The sequence below is a fragment of the Colossoma macropomum genome, unplaced genomic scaffold (genome assembly GCF_904425465.1).
Source record: "Colossoma macropomum unplaced genomic scaffold, Colossoma_macropomum, whole genome shotgun sequence".
Classification (NCBI taxonomy): domain Eukaryota; kingdom Metazoa; phylum Chordata; class Actinopteri; order Characiformes; family Serrasalmidae; genus Colossoma; species Colossoma macropomum.
The window spans coordinates 38,668,383-38,687,052 of NW_023494793.1; the positions used below are offsets into that span (position 1 = coordinate 38,668,383).

Consider the following 18,670-nt stretch of genomic DNA (forward strand, 5'->3'; position numbering starts at 1 on the left):
AGCGTCCATGGAGAAGGAGAAAACATCTGTAGAAGACGACGAGTTTCAGTCAGCATCCAGTGTCACCTGTTAGCTGTAATTTCAGCTCATTAGCTTGTCTAAAGCAGTCTCTGTCATTTCTCTCATCCAAAAAGAAAATCTACCGATTTCCCTCAGTTATTTTTGAATAATAAAACATATATTTAGAAATGTGTCCCTCTGTGCTAAAATTTTGTGCAACACCAGCACCATCAGTGCTAATCTGATGTTTTTTCTTTTTTATTGTTGTTTTTTCCTTCTCTGTAGTTAACTGGATATCCATTCACAAACTTCTAAGGATACTGAGATATCAAAATTAGTTTAAATGCATATTCCTAGTATAAAGTAGGTATAAATATGCAGGACACGACAGTAGGAGATGATGATGCTACGCAAACTCACCCACCGTTTGTGTCTCAGGATCGTGTGTGAACTCCAGCCGACCATGCAGGTGGCAGCTGGTCCTGTCGTGGTGGCCGTGGGTCACTCAGAACTGGGTCAGTCTCCTCAGACCTTCACCTACCAGGACCCGCAGTTGACTCGCATCGTTCCGAGCAAAGGCCCCATGGCTGGGGGCACCAGGCTCACTGTGCACGGATCTCAGCTCCTCACTGGACAGAGTACTGACCTGCGGGCATTTGTGGGCTCCCAGCCTTGCCACATGTAAGTACTACCAGCTCACTTTCCACTCATTAAGAGTGCAGTCTGGTGCTGAGACTATTTTAATGATCAGTTAACTTATCAACTAGTATTTTTTGCTTAACTCCCTCAAATATAACGTCACCTTCAAACCTTTCAGAGCTTTTGTCTCCTTTAACTCCTAAAATCTTCCATGAAAGTGTGGGTGCTTGTCCACTTCGGTCAGTAAAATGGATCAGCATGTGGAACTGGTACTGTTGTGTTCCCTATCCCTGTGTGAAAGAAACTCCATGCTACCTTTGTTGTTGGATGTTTCTGAGCAACTCACATATTGTGCACGCATTCAAAACATAGTTCACTAGGTGACAGTAAAAGGCGACTTTAGCGTGAGGTGTACAATGGCAGTTTGTGACACAAATTAAATAAAAATCCTTGAGCTTTCATGTTCTTAGCATATCAAATGTAACAATAGCAAGTGACATTAATGGAGAAAAGTAAAAATGACTGAAATTGACACTTTTTTTGGCTCAAGATTAATTGAGAAGAGATTAATTGAATTTAGAATTGAAAAGGGTTAATTAATTAATTTAACTATTATGCCTTCCATGTTTCTTCTCCCTTTGCTGCCATTATCATTCAAACTTATGTCTGTGTGACGTCATTGTTGACTTCATTGATTATGCTCTTAAGAATAAAGGTACCTGAACGGATTCTTTGTGGGATGTAGAATAACCACCTTAGCTGTCCTAATAAGATATTTAGTAAATAGTTCTTTAGGGAATCAAATTAACAAAAGAGAATTGTAAATTTTAGTTAAAATAGCTTCTACATGATGGAAGGGAAGAACCCTTAAATTGGTGTAGAACTCCGAAACAGTATAGTGTAAAGTTTGTGCCAATCACAAATTTCTCCTTTTTAATTCTTTAGAAACCTGAAAGTGCCTTTGGCACCTTCTTTAAAGCTGTACCGTTGCTGCCAGAGGGCAGTCTGTGGTTGATCTGTGTTGAATTACAAATTGTTAAATGTGTGTTATTGTTATAACCAAAAAACTACTAAAATGATGCAGGAGCATCCCTTAACCTTAAGAACTTCAGTTTTCAATGAGAACTGTAAATGCACAATTATGCAAATTGTAAATGCCACCGTGCCTTTGTCGTTTCTCCCACCTCCCCTCCCCCCACTACCCTGCTTCCTGTTCGATTCAAACATTTTTGGAGTTAACTCTGATTCTGATTCAAAGTGACAGAAAACAACAAAGTTGATTCCAAGAGTTGATTCCACACAATCTCGATTCCTAAAACCAAGACAGAGAAGGAAATCTGTAAAAAAATAAAATCTGTAAAAAAAAAAGAGTACAGTAGTAATTATATTTGACCCTAGCGAGGAAATTTGGAGAGCTAACACTTGATAAATTTACTTAGCTGACTAACAGGGCTCCCTAAGTTATTACTGATTCTCCTCTGTCACCTATTCAGGTGGGTAGAGGTTCTGGTTTTTGCCTATTTGAAGTGCATTTGCTTTGCTTTCAACTTCATCTAAAGTAAAATACAACTGGACTACATGTGCAAGGATGTATTTTCTAGACATGCTGTCTAGGCAGGAGTGGGTGAAGGCAACCTTGAACGCCGCTCTGTAGAATTGAACCCAAAGCTTTGGAGTCAACTCTCGATTCCCGAACACCTGGAATCAAGGAATCAATTGTTTTTGGTATCAACTTCCAGTCCTACTAAGCATATAAGAACAAAGCTCCCACTGTAACTTTAATAATCAGAAAACAAAGCAGCCTAAGCTCAGCAGAACAGGTTAGATGGTCTTCATCCTCTGAACTTGCATCAGTGCAGCAGAATTGCTGGTGGTGCCTGATGCTGTTTTGGCCCTCTGACTAAGCTAACGTTAGCTTCCGGGGCTAATGAGGATAGTGGAGCAAATGTAGCTTAAGCTAACTGGTCCACACACAAAAACGTCGAGTTACCTGCTCAGATTTGAGGTTTAATCCTCTATGCTTCAGTGAGCTGGAATGAACCTTTGTGGTGCTGTGTAGGTTTTCTCGCTAAACAGAAGCTTGTAGTGCTAATGAGGACAGCAGAGCTTTCTTTCTTTTCATTGACCAAGGTAGTCTGTGCTGTCTGCTGCATTGTGATAGTGAATTTACACAGCCCTTTTGGATAGATGACTGACAGAGTATTGTTACAACAGTTCTCAGACTGAAAAATGATTCCCAGCTGTCATCATTCAGAACGTAAATAGTATGTAAAGAGCATTTTTGTTGCATGTCAGCTGGCTAAAGTCTTTCCATAGGTTAAGGTCTTCATCTCCAGCTACAGCATAAACCACTACACAGGCAAACAGCAACTTACGAGTCAACTCTGATTCTGATTCAAAGCGACAGAAAACAAGAGTCGATTCCACAAATTGTTTCCACTGTACATTCAAAAATAATCTTTTTGTGAAGTTGTATGCACATGTTGTAAGTGTAGAACAGCTCTATACAATATTTAACAGTTTATTAGATACATTTGGAATATAAATTTGTCACTGTCATAATCTATTATAGCTAACGGCTTACTGTACAGTCCAAATGTCTCAAATAAGTAAGCTATGTTAACGCAGGTATGTTCTGTAGCTGTAAGCTACAAGCTTCAAGCCCCCCAGCTTCGCTTTTTTCCTGGATTTACTGAGAGAGCCTGTATTTTCAATGGAAAATCATGAACTAAATTTACATTTATGGCATTTGCCAGATGCTCTTATCCAGAGCGGCTTACAATTTGGTCATTTTACACAGGTAGATGAAGGTAGTGTTAGGAGTCTTGCCCAAGGACTCTTATTGGTATAGTGTAGGGTGCTCACGCAGGTGGGAAATTGAACCCCAGTCTACAGCATAGAGGGCAGAGGTGTTACCCACTACACTGTAACTCTGCACTACAGTAACACATTTGACACAAATACCAATCCATATTGTCAGAAAAGCTGTCCAAGAAGAGTTAACCATTTAGACCATTTTGTATGTATTTTGTTCTTGTCACATTAGCTTAGTACTAGTATTATTACTAGTAACTATAGGCCATTTCTATTAGTCCATTCAATATGAAATGTTTTGTCTCGATATCAACGATTTGCTGTGTGCCTGTTATTACATTATACTACCCTGAGGGAGAGATTTGAAGATATCTGACCCTCATTGTTATACATTATTGTTGTTTTTCACTTCAGATTAATAGACAGAGCTCTGCGTGCTTACAGCCGTAGTCAATAATTTGAGGACCTGAAGCTCTGATTGCTCTCGTGGTTTCAACACTGACAGCAGAAGCTTTTGAGGACTGTAAAATGAAGAAGGAAGAATGTTTGCCAAAGCTCTCTGGCTATCTACAAGGAACCGTGTACAAGATTAATTTATATGCACAAAAAACGGTTTAAAAACACTGCTTTAAATAATAGAATCATCAGCTTATTGGATGTTTTTTTTCCTTTAAAATTCACAGAATGGATGGCGTGAGTGACACTCAGCTGGTCTGCCGCACCAGCCACTCAAACCAGACTGCAGGAGTGTCTGTCAGAGTGCTGTTTGGAAGAGCAGAGAGGACTGTGCATAATGTAGTGTTTCACTATCTGGAGGACCCAGTCATCACTGGCGCAGCTCCCGCAGAGAGCTTCTATGGGTACGCTTCGTTTATGAAGTATTAAACTTTTCAATAGAATGTCATTAAAATTTTGCAGAGAATTTTAATTGGAGAGTTACCGACTGACTTTCATTACTGTAGTAATTGCTGCTCTGTTTTTCTTTTCAGTTCTTTTTTGGTTCTTGTGCTCATGAACATTGTACAAAAATAAAATGGGCAGACATGATTGTAATGATACATATTTGTTTATTTGTTGATTTTTAGGATCCCCATTAGCTGCTATCGCAATAGCCACTGTTCTTCCTGGGGTCCAGTAGACACACTCTACATTACAAAATAATAAGTCGTACAAAACACGAGTAAAAATAAAAGAAAAACGAAAAGAAAATGAGAGAAAACAAAACACATGAAAAATGGAAGATAACAGTAGAACAGTTTAAAACATAAAATAACAGTAAAAAGATGATTGAAAACACAAAAATTACACTAAAAGAAAAGGTCGTTTGGGCCCAGTTCCATTTCACCCCTTGCCCTTAGGTTACCTTTTAGCCCTTAGCCCTCTCTTTTGCGTGTTTACGTCTAGGGGTAGGGTGTCCTGATTTTTGTTAAGATAGAGGGGTAGGGTGAAGTGTTAGGGCTACATGGCCCTCCAAAGAGGCTCACTCCAAACAGAGTGTTATGAGAAAAGAAACCCACAAATGTGAGAATTTTCTCCGTTAAAAATGGTTATAACCACTGTACTATCTTAGTTTAATGTTGTTTCAATGTATTATGGTTCTTTTCTTCATAACAAGCATAGAAAATCACTAGCAGTATGCTGATGTTTCAGTAGCTAGCTAGCTAAATTTCCCATTCCACCTTAAATAGTATAGCATTACCGACAGAATGCGCCTGAATGTAGCTGCTGCTCCATTTAAGGTGGAACGGGAAAATTCGAACAAGAAGCTGGCGAATAACTGACTTCAGCTTCATATCACTGAAGAATTAGGGGTGGGCGATAATAAAAAATCATCGCATCCCCCCTCTTTGAAGGCATATGATGCCCTAATTTAACTAAAGCCGAGCAGTGAGGCTGCTGAACTTTACCCTCCTTCAGACTGGCAGGGTCGCCTACAGAGCAGCGCTAGTAGCCTGTCAATGAAGTAATGCTCTTTTTATTTGAGGGTCCCATTTCATAGGGGAAGATTTCAACCACTATTCGTTGTAACTCAGTTCCAAGGGCCAAGGTGACACTTGAAAACAGGGGGTAGGGGTAAAATGAAGAAATGGGATTGGGCCTTGGTGTATCTCACAAAGACCTTTTCCCACTCTATTCTGGTAAGAATCTACATCCCTGCCCATCATGAAACTCCACCATAGTATTATTCCAACTGGCAAGGATCTATCTCCCTAACAGATCCTTAAGTTTCTTACATAGTGTTTTTTAAACATTATTTTACCCTCACTTTTAAGCAGTGAGACCGGGAGGGAATTCCAGTCCTTTACAGCTCTATAAAGGACTGTTGGACACATGTAGTCAGTTTTTGCTGTAGGTAATATTGGAGGTACTTATTACAGTGTTACACTTTTTGCAGGGGTGGACGGAATATAACAGTAACCGGACATAACCTCGATGTAGTCCAGCAGCCGATGATGTCCATCCTCTATGAGATGACGGGAAATGTCCTGGTCAGGAAGCGGAGATACAGTCACGTCGCAGCCCGGAATGTTCTCCCCAACAGCACCATGGCAACGGTACATTGATTTTCATGAATGCCTGGAATGCCCAGAGTTAAAATAAGCCGCCAGCCTGGTTTAAACTCAGAGTGAAGCTAATGAAGCAACCGCTGCTCATTTACAGCTGCTGATGCATCATAATTCATAATTACAGGGCATGTTTTTCTACATCTACAGTATTGTAAACAGTTGATTTCAACTCTCTCTATGTCTCTATCTCCTTTTCTGTCTCTGTCACCCTCTACTTCTCTGTCTTCTGTTCTTATTTTTCCTCTCTCTCTTTCTCCCTCCCTCTCCTACCTTTTACTCTTTCTTTACTTCTCTCTTTTTGCTCTGCTTCTTTAAATTGCTATCTCCATCTTTCCTCTCTCTTGTTTCTGTCTTCTCTTTCTCTATCTCCTCCATTTCTCTTTCTTTTTGGATCTGTCTTTTCTTTCTTTCTCTACCTCCATCTCCATCTCTTTCTCTGCCCCTTCTATGTCTCTATTTCTCTCTTTTCTCTTTGTCCCTCTCTTTTCTCTGCTTTCTTTCTCTTCTCTCTCTCTCTCTCTCTTGTTCTCTCTCTCTCTCCCTCTTCTGTCTCTTACTCTACTTTTTTCTTTCTTCTCTTTTCGCTCTGCCTCTCTCAATTTCTGTTTCCATCCTTTTCTCTCTCCTGTTCTCTTTCTTTAAATCTCTTTCTCTCTCCCCCTCCATTTCTCTCTCCTATTCATTTATTGATTCATTCATTCATTTATTCATTGATTTCTCACTCTTTCTCTCCCTCTTTTTCACTCTTCACTCTCTCTTACCTCTTACTTTATTGCCCTTTTCTATCTCTTTTCTCCTTTTCCTTCTTTCTTTCTTTACCCCTTGTCTCTTATTTCTCTTTTTTCTTTCTATCCCTCTCTTTTCTCTGCTTTCTCTTCTCTCTCTCTCTCTCTCTCTCTCTCTCTCTCTCTCCCCTCTCCATTTCTCTGTCTCTTATTTATAAATTTATTTGCCAATTTTATCTCTCTCCCCTTCCTTTTCACTCTCTCTGCTCTCTCTTTCTCTCTCAGAGAAAGGATCTTTGTGTTAGCATCAGCTCGGAGCAGATGAGTTGTCAGAGTCCACCGGTTCCAAAGGATGGCCGTGTGGTCAGAGTGTGGTTTGAGATGGATAACGTGCATGTGGACTTTGAGAGTATCAAGGGGACGCCGTTCACATACCACCCAAACCCAGAGCTATACCCACTGAACCGCGAGCACCCCGAGTCCCCGATCCGCTTCAAACCCGGGGGAGTCCTCGCTGTCGAGGTGAGGCTGATTTAAACATGTAAGAAGGTATTTTCACATTCAGAAGGCGTTAAGAGGTCATAGCAAATGGACTGGAATCATTACATTACCTTAGCAATTATCACTGTGGCTCTTATTCCATTTACATCCATTTCTCATTTCTAAAGTGGCTGTTTAAGTTCCCCGGTTTCCCCATCCATCTTTTGTCGGATTGTAAAAATGACATTAAAATAGATAAAAAATACGCCGTTTTTGTGTAAACAACCTTTCAGTAGTACAGCTTGTTTATTGTTGCTGCCTCTCACACATTTCAGGCCGGTTTCATAGACATACATTAAGCCTAAGCCTGGAATAAAATGATTTTCACTGGTGATTCACCATTGGCGCTGCAGTTTAGTCTAAGATTAGTCTTAATCCCTGTCTAGGAATCCTGCCATTTGTCGTCAAACTATGCATGTGAGCATATTTAACCCTTGTGTGGTGTTGATGTGTTTGTTACTCAGTGGTCTGCTGGACCCACCACATTATTATTTTTTAAATCAATACAGCCACAACAATTTATGTAAAAAATACCAGATGTTTAAAATATCACAAGTGTCCAGCATAGGGTTCTCCTTTAGCAGCTGTAGCCAGTCAGCAGCCTGTCCATGTTGTCCACCCTCACACACACACACATATACAAACACACACACACACACTAACAGCAGGCCATGTAGGAGGAGAACAGAGTGAAGGACACAGCACCTCCACACTTTTGTTCCCTGTGGGTTCACCCAACACCACATGTGTAATATAAATGTGTTATTTTATATGTTCTTTCAAAAAATGAGCAAAGACCAAGAACCTGAGGTTGAAATAATAATAAATTGCATCATTTCTTCTTTTGATAAACATTAAAAACAGGTCCCACAGACCTGAACATCACACAAGGGTTATAGAAAGCTGACCATGGAGCCCCTACTGTTTGATTGACCTGCTGATGGATCATGCTGATGAAAGGATGATAACATCAGTAGTTCAAAGTGTTTCTCAGTCTTTCTAACCACCAAATCCCAAAAGAAATAGTTTCTTCTTACTTCCAACCACTTGGTCGAAGTTTGAGGTGAAAAAAATGTTAATTTTGCACATATCAATATTTAACTTAATCATAAATATTAATGTGAGTGATGTTAAGTGAATGAGCTGGCTTTGATTGCTCGTGTAGAGCTATATGGCTGTATTATCACTGTACAGGCACTATAAAAGCACACGAGGGAGCAGCGCATTTCAAACAGCAGTTTGTGTTTAAGGGGAAGTTATGAAATCAAAATGACAGCAGATCTAATTTATGGGGTGCTGTGTTTGTGTTTGTAGTGAGAAAACAGAAAGCGTCTTTAAACTCGACTGACGTACTTTGCGGTGATGTTCAGGCTGAGAGTCTGAATGTGATGTGATGTTCAACTATTTTCATGTATTTTGATATCCAGGTTGATATGAATCTGCTGTACTGTATTGAATATTGAGTGTTTGTGTTTGTAGTGCAGCTTAGGATCAAATTATAAGTGATTATTTTGGGTGTGAAATGCAGCAGAATGCAGAGTGTGAGGGTGATGTATTTTTTATGTACGTCTCATGCAGGGAAAGTATCTGACTCAGGCTATGAGCAAGGATGAGGTTGTGGCTTGGCTGGGAGATAAAGAGTGTGATGTGAAGACTCTGGATGATACTCACCTGTACTGTGAACCACCTGAAGAGCAGCCACTCAGCGTGGACCTTGAAGAGCTGCCCAGCTTAAAGGTGAGTGCTTTCGATCTAGGGCTGAAAGATTAGTTGTATTTTTACAACTGAAATATGTTAAAAAGTGCTCATATTTTACTGAAATATGAAAAAGTGCAGTTTTCAGATCACAAAAGCTGTGCCTTAACTTACAGCATACGTTATATACAGAGTTTTACTTTTAAAGGGGAATACCACAGATTAAAAAAAAAAATCATAATTCAGTCTCTGAGTCTCTGATCATTCTCAGTGCTGAGAATGATCCACCACCCAAATAATACCTGCTCTGTGAGGGCCCCTGGGGGTCCTGACCACTGAAGAACAGGGTGGAAGCCGGAACATGAAATATTTTATGAACTTTGATATATATACAATGAACTGTGTGTGTGTGTGTGTGTGTGTGTGTGTGTGTGTGTGTGTATATATGTGTGTGTATATATATATATATGTATATATATATACATACATATGTATATATGTATATATATATAGTAAAGAAAACTCTAACACTCAACTCTCAAAAACCCTTTGCATGATTAACAGGTTTTTTGCATCATGAAAGGGTTCTTCAGGTTGATGGAGAATGTGCTGTAGATGGTTCTGTGTTGAACCTTTTCTTTGATGGTTCTTCTGTTTTTACGATTTCAAGCTTGTAACAATAGAAGAACAATTCTGGGTGCTAAATAGAACCCTATATAGAACCGTCTGTAGCACATTCATGCACATTTTCCATCAATCTGAAGAACCCTTTCATGATGCAAAAAACCTGTTAATCATGCAAAGGGTTCTTTGAAGGTTTATGGTTCTATACTTTTGGTTCTACCATTTTCCTTACTAAAGAACACTTGAAGAACCATCTTTTTGAGAGTGTACAGCTCCACCATGAAGTTAAGAAAAAAAAAAAAACTTATGTCAAAGCAATATCTCATCCATCAGGCAGCGTATCCGTAACCATTTCATTTTATTTCATTGAATATAAGCCAGTGTGGTCTTGTGTCTGTCTCTCAGGTGGTGATGGGAAGGCTGGAGTTTAATCTGGGAACAGTGCAGTATGACAGCGGCAATCACTCCACCATGCCCCTGGAGGCTCAGGTGGGCCTGGCGGCCGGAGCTGCGGTGGTCGTTCTCATCGTCCTCGTCATCATTCTCATGTACAGGTGTGGTAACACTTCAATCATACACACATTCATGTGTTCTGTATATATGAATACAGGGGCCTTCAGGTAGCCCAGCACTGTAGAATTCATTGCTGTCCCTGCTCCAACACACCTAACTCAACTCATCAATGTACATTTAATTGAATGTTTAGCAGTGGATCAGGAGTCCAAAGTGGAAAAGCTGACTAGCTAGCAACATTAGCCTTATGTTTCACATGTCGCCAGCATATGTGAAGAAACTTGGGGTTTGTTTGCATTCATCAGTGTTAATGAATATTCTATTCTTTAAATACCACAACAGCTTCCTTATCTGGGATGCCCACTGTCTTTCCTTTAAATTCAGTAAAACGATCACGCCAGTGGTCTCTACGTCCCCTCTTGAATGCCTTACTTGTTACTCTCCTAGCTTGTGGCTGATAGCTATGTATGTGCTACACGTGCTTTGTGGTGAGGCATGAGGGTCATAAATAATTTTAAAAAATCTATTTCATAACATTATATTCTATGTTTTTAGGCTGTTAAACAAATAAAATAATTAATTCCGATTAATTGCGCCACCGTCCAGTGAGAGCAACAGTTTCTGCATGTTCCAGCCAATGAGTGTATACGGTACTGTGACATTTTTAGTCACCTGAGAAAATTACTTTCCTATTTACCTCACCAGTAGGTGCTTATTTGCTCAGACAAACATTTATATTAATACAAATAATATTAACACAAAGAATATTAATACAATAAATAGTAATTTTATGTATGTCATGGCCTGGGTTCAGTTCCCCGGCCTGGTGACCAGCTTCCTTTCTGCGTAGAGTTTGCATGTTCTCCCCGTGTCTGCGTGGGTTTTTTCTGGGTGCTCTGATTTCCACCCACTGTCCAAAGACATGCAGTCAGGCCAATTGGACAAATTGCCCCTAGGTGTGAATGTCTGTGTGTCTGCCCTGTGATGGACTGGCTACCTGTCCAGGGTCTTCCGTCTTCCGCCCAATGACTGCTGAGATTCCCTACTGGGAAGCTCCAGTTCCCCCCGCGACCCAGAAGGATAAGCTGTTTAGAAAATGAGTGTGTGTGTGTGTGTGTGTGTGTGTGTGTGTGTGTGTGTGTGTGTGTCAGTGTGTTTATTTAATCATTTCCAAGCCTCGCCTCATAGCAACCCAGTAATATTTGTATTCGTTATCATCATCCAGCATCTGGTTTGGTTAATCAATTACTCATTAAATGAAATCAGGAGTGCCGCTGATGTAATTTAATACATTCATGCAGTGTTTAGTAGCATCACTGAGAAATCTGCAACCAAATAAAGTTCTTAAAATGGCTCACAGGACATCAACTACTTTTCTGAAGAAAAAAAAAATCTTGCTCAGATGGTGCTGGATTTACAGAGCAAAACGCCCCCACTAGGTTAGTTATCCACTGGGACACATTTGTTTTAGAATTTGACGTCCAGCTCCACCTTACCACCATCTGCAGTCCGGTCTCTTGCTCTCATTCATACGGTTTGTGGATTCTTTTTACGACGGAGCGCTTAACAATGAAGGCACTGACGATATCGCTATAAATGTGATTTAAAAGCTGTATTTAAATGAGAGGACTACAACTGTGGATTCTGTCATAGCAATATGCAGCAGCTAGGCCTCAGCCTGGAACTATTGTGAATCGCTCGTTGTGTATATCTTGGGTCTTTGATTGGACAAGGAGGGTGGCGGTGTTAGGGGTGCTTTCAGGTGACCCAAACCAAACATTTGCTGATGGCTCTTTGGGCAACCCTGCTGTAAACACAGTACTGTGGCCCTCTAGGACTGGAACTGTCTGCCGTTTGTCTGCTTATTTATGTAAATGTGTGTAAGTAAGCAGTCTATAATGATGATGATGATGATGATGATGATGATGTCTCTATGTGCAGGAGGAAAAGTAAACAGGCAATGAGAGACTACAAAAAAGTTCTGGTTCAGCTGGAAACCCTGGAGATCAACGTTGGAGACCAGTGCAGGAAGGAGTTCACAGGTGTGCTTCTGTATTTCCTACGGTTTCTCTCTGATTACCACACACATGCAGAAGCTTACAAGCTCTGGCCTGCTGGATTTCATTTATCAGGGATTAACTGAGTGCCTTTGCATTCTGATGGCAGTCTTTTCTTTTTTAAACCCAGATCTGATGACTGAGATGATGGACTTGAGCAGTGATGTTGGGGGCCCATGCATTCCATTCTTGGACTACCGCACGTATGCAGAGCGCATTTTCTTCCCTGGTCAGAGAGGGGCGCCATTGAGTCAGAACCTGGATTTGCCAGAATCTCGCAGACAGACAGTGGAGCAGGGCCTGGGTCAGCTCAACAACCTGCTCAACAACAGACTCTTCCTCACACGCGTATGTCTCTCTTTCTCTCTTTCGCTCTCTATTTCTCTCTCCCCTTGGCTTTAGGCTTTAAAGCAATCTGACTCAGTCTTGAGTTTTGCTCAGCAGGCAGGTGTTTTAGCTCTGAACTATAGACTTGCATGTATTTTTCAGAAGCCCAGCTGATGTCGAGGTGATCAGTAGGGGTGCACCAAACATATATTCTAGGGCCGATTCCGATTTCTTTACAGCCAGATTGCCCAGTGGCTGTTTTTTATTAGTTTTACTAGAAACTTGTACTGGGCTAAAGGAACACATGAAACTTACCGGCACATTTCCCGGACTTTCTGTTAGCCAGTGTTGCAACATAAGTAAAATTATTTGCTCTTTAATGAGCCAAACTGTCATTTTAAATTCTTAAATAAAATTGTGTTGCCTATTTAAGCAATATAAATCAAATAAAGTGCTACGTTATAAGAGGCAGCTGGCTGTTGAGCACAATGAGCCATGTATAATTATGCTACAACATTTAGATACAGGTGTAGCAGCAGAATTCAGACATTTACATCATTGCAGTTACAACACAGATCGTCCAAAATCAAAATACCAATTTGCCGATTGCGTTTTTTATAGAAAAATCTACCAAATCTGGTCTTGACCTGCTCCAGTCAAGCATCTATGGTGACCGGCTATGTTCTGCTTGCTTAGCAGCACCTCTCTAGATGAGTGAAACCTCATTTGGGTATCTTTGACCCTTTAAACTGTAGTATTAATATTTAGTTATCAATCTTAAGACTTGTTCAGTAACTACTATGAATCATTTGAACATAAACATAGTTCTAAGCCAAGTTAATATGAAACTAATATGCAAGTTATGTAGTTATGAGAGTGACAGTTTTGGGGTCAGTCCAAGGCTAGCTGGAGACGAGACATTTGACTGGCTTCATAGAATCCCCCTTTGGCTATTTGGTTTTAATTCATAACAGGAGTTCTGCTGTGAATTATTAAGTAGTGCTGGAAGTCTTGCAGTGCTACTGTATTATTGCCTTTTAAACATAGTTCTAAGCCTTTTTTGAGGCTGTTTAAGGCTTTATTCCTGGAGGGACAATGTCTTGCTTTGGTAGTCAGTATGATGAGACACATTATTTTGCCTCAAAAAGTAAACAACGGCCAAACAAGTAAACAGAGTTTTTGTATTCACATCACACTGAATGAGGAGCAGCGTCTGTTTGAAGTCAGGAGTGTTTTTGTTTGGAAAAGTCTGACTTAACTCCCGCTCGCTCTCACTGAGTTATTGATGATAAGACCGCCAAACACCCAAACAAAAAAGAGTGAAGTTCGGGCTTCAGTGTTTCATCCATTTTAAATATTTATTCCCGATATTGAGCCAAGTGTTTGTCTTTCTGTCCTGTGTTGGTGTTTTTATAAATGCAGTATTTTATTTATGATGCAATACTCAAGGCCCTTTTTGATGGGAATTGCCTCATGAAATTGCACCAAGCCTTCATACAAAACTGAGCCAGACTGGACAGACTGGACATCTCTCATCAATCAGGCAGAAAGGAAAACACAAAAGGACACTTAAAAACACAGAAGAAAGTGGGTTGGTGGTTTGATTAGCTCCGAAGGGTCGTAGACCACGCTCCAGATGAAAGACCCAACAGTCCATGAGACAAAGAAGCCCATTTCAAATGTATTATTATTGTTTTGTCTTGTTTGTAAAAATCATTAGTCTTTTACTGCAGTGGTTTCTCAGCTCCAGCACTCCCACTATACACATTTTTGTGCTTTGTCTTATCTAGCACACCTGATTCAACTCATTAGCTACTGAACAAGCTCCTTGTGGGCTGGATCAGGTGTGTAGGGTAGGAAAAACACAAAAATGTGCAGAGCATGGGGTCACAATAGAGGCACAATAGAGGGCAGCCAGTTCATTTATATATGTCTGTCTTAAAAGCATAATAGGAACAACAGCTTGTTTATTCTAAGACATAGAGATGTTTGAAAATTATCATGTGAAAATGAATTGTGACTTTTTTTGGTACACAAACCCATACAAATGGGGGCTTCCAAGTGGTCCTAAGTCAGGGGTGTCCAGTGTTATCTGCAGAGGGCTGGTGTGGCTGCAGGTTTTCATTCCAAACAAGCTGGAGCTCACCTGACTCTTTGTTTAATCAGTTGAAATGAAAACCTGCAGCCACACTGGCCCTTTGGGAATAAGTTTGGACACCTCTGGTCTAAGCGTTGGCCCGTCATCAGGAGATTGTGAGTTTGATCCCCATTGAGAGTCCAAGAGAGCACAGTAGGCCTCGCTTTCTCCGATTGGGTAGGATGGCCCCCCTCTCCCCCCATCACCCAGCGCGATGCTAGCCAGCACAGGCGTCTGTTAGCTGATCTAACAGAACTGCCAGTTGGCACTTTCCTCCGAGCGCATTCAGCTGTCCAAGACGTTGTGTTAACGGCAGTTCGAAAAGATGCGGTGGCACTTCACAGGTCTTGGAGGAAGCCTGTGCTAGCCTCGCCCTCCTAGCGATGGTGGGATTGTGTGATTGGGGGAGTCATAACTAGTGGGTGGAATTGGATATGAGTAAATTGGGGAGAAAATTGGGAAAATGAATTATGAAAAATGAATTTGGTACACAAACCCACCCAGATGGGGGCTCTGAAATACAAGTAAACCGTTGTATATGGGCACTATAAGGCAGATTTGTTCATATTGTTGCTGTAGTCCGTCTGTGTAATACATTTTGGATCATTAAGACCACTTAATGCAAATTTGTATGAATATGCAGGTCAATTAAAGCCAACCTGAAATTGAAATTGACCTTATTTTTACCTTATTATTTCATGTCTCTGATCCTACTAAGCCTGATTCAACATGACATTATCATTTAAGACAAAATTTTTGTTTTATCTTTGATTGAAGTGTAGTGACATTTGCCTTACCTCTGAAACATCTTCTGATTTGTTGATGACTTCACTGTGCACCAGCAGGCGGGGAAAAGTAATATTAACCAGTAATATGTTTTGCCTTCCACCACCTCACCTACCTAGAGAAAATACTCAGCTAATTCAGAGACCAACCCTGATACCGTGTTTCACTCAGGAATGCATCATAGTACGGAAGAAAATTGTGTGATTTCTGATTCCGGTTGACTTTGAGGCAATTTAATGCAAACTTAATGTGAATTAATGTGAATCTACATTAAGGAAAAATGCCACAGATTTCAGAAAGTAGTTTTAAAGCAAATGGTTTGTTCATGTTTTGGCTGTAGTTCATCCACACGCTGGAGGAGCAGCAGAACTTCTCCCAGCGCGACCGCGGCTACGTAGCCTCACTCCTCACCATGGCACTCCACGATAAACTGGAATATTTCACCGACGTCATGAAGACCCTTCTGGGGGACCTGGTGCAGCAGTACGTGGCCAAGAACCCCAAACTAATGCTGCGCAGGTACAATATAAACACTTGTACACATCTTCAGATTCTGCTGTATGTGCTAATTAGAGGCCCGAACAGGATCAGTTAGAAACTTGATATGTTGATTATTTGATTGACTGAATGATCGACCATCCGATGGATTGATTCATCTGATTTTGTGGCTCAGCTCAAATTCTGAGTAGAATTTAATGCCAGAGCATTTTCTCCATGTGGATTATTGCAGGACTGAGACGGTGGTGGAGAAGATGCTCACAAACTGGATGTCCATCTGTCTCTACTCTTTCCTTAAGGTACAGACCAAGATCATTGTATTCATTTAATACTGTTCAGTGCCATTTATACTGTGTTTTATGATTGAAGGAAGAACATGGTTGCAAGAAAAGTGATGTTTATCAGTAACTTTATATCACACATTTTACTTTATGGAAACATTTCAAGGTGCTTCACATAATAATAAAAAAACATCACTGAGTGTGTTTGCATGCACCTAATAATCCAATAACTGCAGAAAATCCGATTTTGTCAGTAATCCGATCAACACGTTTACATGCAATCAGATAATGGGGAAACTCCAGGTCTACATGAGTCAAGCAGTAATCAGATTTCTGCTTTGTAACCAGCCAATAAACTCACAGAAGAACACGTGACGTGAAACGTACAATAAAACTAAAACTTCATACTGCGGCTTTTTTTAAAACATTGTGCCACTTTACCTGCTAATATGAACATACATCATCTAGAAGATGAAGAATATTTAAATCCTTTATTATGTGTTTGGTTTCAGTGCCGCTCCAAAACTGTTTTGTTGCGTCTCGTGGTAGTGCTGCTCACTTATATCTGGTACCGCTGTCTGTTTTCACACATACGCAGACTGAGAAAACAGAAAGAAATCAGAGTAAGAGTTTACATGCACTGAGGGATCTGATTACTGAGCTAAAATCCAAATCTCTTTGTTGGATTTCTAGATCAGAGTATGGTGATCAGATAACTGCTGAAATCCAATTATGATCAGATTATTGAGTGCATGTAAACGCACTCTCTGTTACTAAAGCAGTCCGAAATCGTTTTTAAAACCTAAAACCATTAAAGCTGTACCAAAATAAGAAAACACATTGACTTCAAATTTCAAATACACATAGGAACAGTTTCCCAGACAGGGATTAAGCCTAATTCTGGGTTTCATTTTCTTTTTAATGGAAAATATTCAAAATGTTGTGTAGTCTAGGACTAGGCTTATTCCCTGTCCGAGAAACTGACCCATAACATTTAATGATTGTTAATAAAAGATCACTATGAAATGCAGGGAGCAGTGGACTAGAAGCCAGCCTCAAAGCATGTGTTTCTAATCTATAGGAGGTGGCAGGTGAGCCTCTGTACATGCTGTACAGGGCTATAAAGTATCAGGTGGACAAAGGCCCAGTGGACGCTGTGACGGGTAAAGCCAAGCGCACGCTTAACGACAGCCACCTGCTCCGAGAGGACATAGATTACTGCTCCATGGTGAGTGTCTTTATCTCTCTCTGTATCGTTCTGTCGGGCTCTCAGTCTTTCTCTCTGTTAATCAGAACCAGAAACGCTGCTGTATGACCGTAAGAGTACCTGGAATCTGCTGAAGCTAGGTAGCTGTGTGTTGCATGACCACCAACATGCAACATCTCTGTCTCTCTTCCACCCTTTTCTCTCTATAATCTCAGACTTTAGACCAAAACTAGTTACTGTACACTCTTTTGTTCAGTGCCTCCATTGCTGTTCTGATAAAAGTTGTATAGCTGTTTCTTTTAACCCATTAAACCCCGCCCCCTGGTGGTTCAAATATTAGTGGTTCAAATAACCTCACAGTTAAATAAATGATTTATCTCTTTTTCTAGTGTTGCACTGAAATGAAAATTCTTGGTTGAAACAGGAATTCAAAACACACAGCTGAAAACTGAAAACGAAAACCAAAGGAAAGAGGTTTTTTCCTAATTTACCATGTCATACATGGTTTTGTATAATGTACTAAATATAAATACTACAAGAGAATAAAGAAAATACACTTCTATTATTGATAACATCTGCTTTCAATAGGACAAAACTGACCTGACAATAAATATAAACAGTTTACAGTCTACAGAATGTACTAATCTTCAACAACATTGTCAACAAAACCAAATGTTTGGTCATTCAAGGCAGTGAATTCTTCTATACATTCTTTTTTTAGTCATTCTTTGCACTTCAGATGTTACTGAATTTGTCATTTGTTAATTTTTAGATTTAGACACTTATTTACCATTATTTCTGTTTTTTTTTGTTTTTGCCAAAATTACATTTTTCTCTTTTGGACAAAACCGAAAGTACCCTTTTTGACCATTTTAGGCTGAAATGGTTTGTTGGCCCAGATTTCAGCGCATCCCTAAATTTTTCCTTTACCCCATAGTCGACCAGCAAAGACGTTTTTCACTGGAGCACCAAGGCTAATGTAGCTAAAAAGTAATGTAAGTCAGTCGAGTCAGAATCTCTGTGGATGACATAGACTTCTATAATATTAATCTTGTAGCTTCAGTGCAAAACTAAAGAAACAAACGTAAGACACAAAACTGTTTTGGGCAGTTGACTACATTTGGGGTAAAGGGGAAAATAATGTAAATTAGGTTTTTCTTTTAACCTTTCCTTTAAGCTGGTTATGTAAGGCATCTAATGTTTCAAATGGAAACAATAATAACACCAGCAGAGCACGAACAGCCATGTTTAACATTAAAA

At 40.1% G+C, this 18,670-nt stretch overlaps 1 protein-coding gene across 2 annotated transcripts in view; it reads left to right on the top strand.

Annotated features, from left to right (window-relative positions):
• The window catches only part of plxnb3 (plexin B3), a 94,305-nt gene that overhangs the window by 63,297 nt on the left and 12,338 nt on the right, over positions 1-18,670 (top strand). For both annotated transcript variants that reach the window (XM_036579494.1, XM_036579495.1), the window contains exons 15-25: positions 439-681; positions 4,137-4,313; positions 5,849-6,008; positions 7,031-7,267; positions 8,864-9,022; positions 10,010-10,158; positions 12,059-12,159; positions 12,305-12,522; positions 15,765-15,943; positions 16,155-16,221; positions 17,285-17,431. In XM_036579494.1, coding sequence (XP_036435387.1) covers positions 439-681; positions 4,137-4,313; positions 5,849-6,008; positions 7,031-7,267; positions 8,864-9,022; positions 10,010-10,158; positions 12,059-12,159; positions 12,305-12,522; positions 15,765-15,943; positions 16,155-16,221; positions 17,285-17,431 — 1,837 coding nt within the window. The remainder of the gene's footprint in view (positions 1-438; positions 682-4,136; positions 4,314-5,848; positions 6,009-7,030; positions 7,268-8,863; positions 9,023-10,009; positions 10,159-12,058; positions 12,160-12,304; positions 12,523-15,764; positions 15,944-16,154; positions 16,222-17,284; positions 17,432-18,670) is intronic.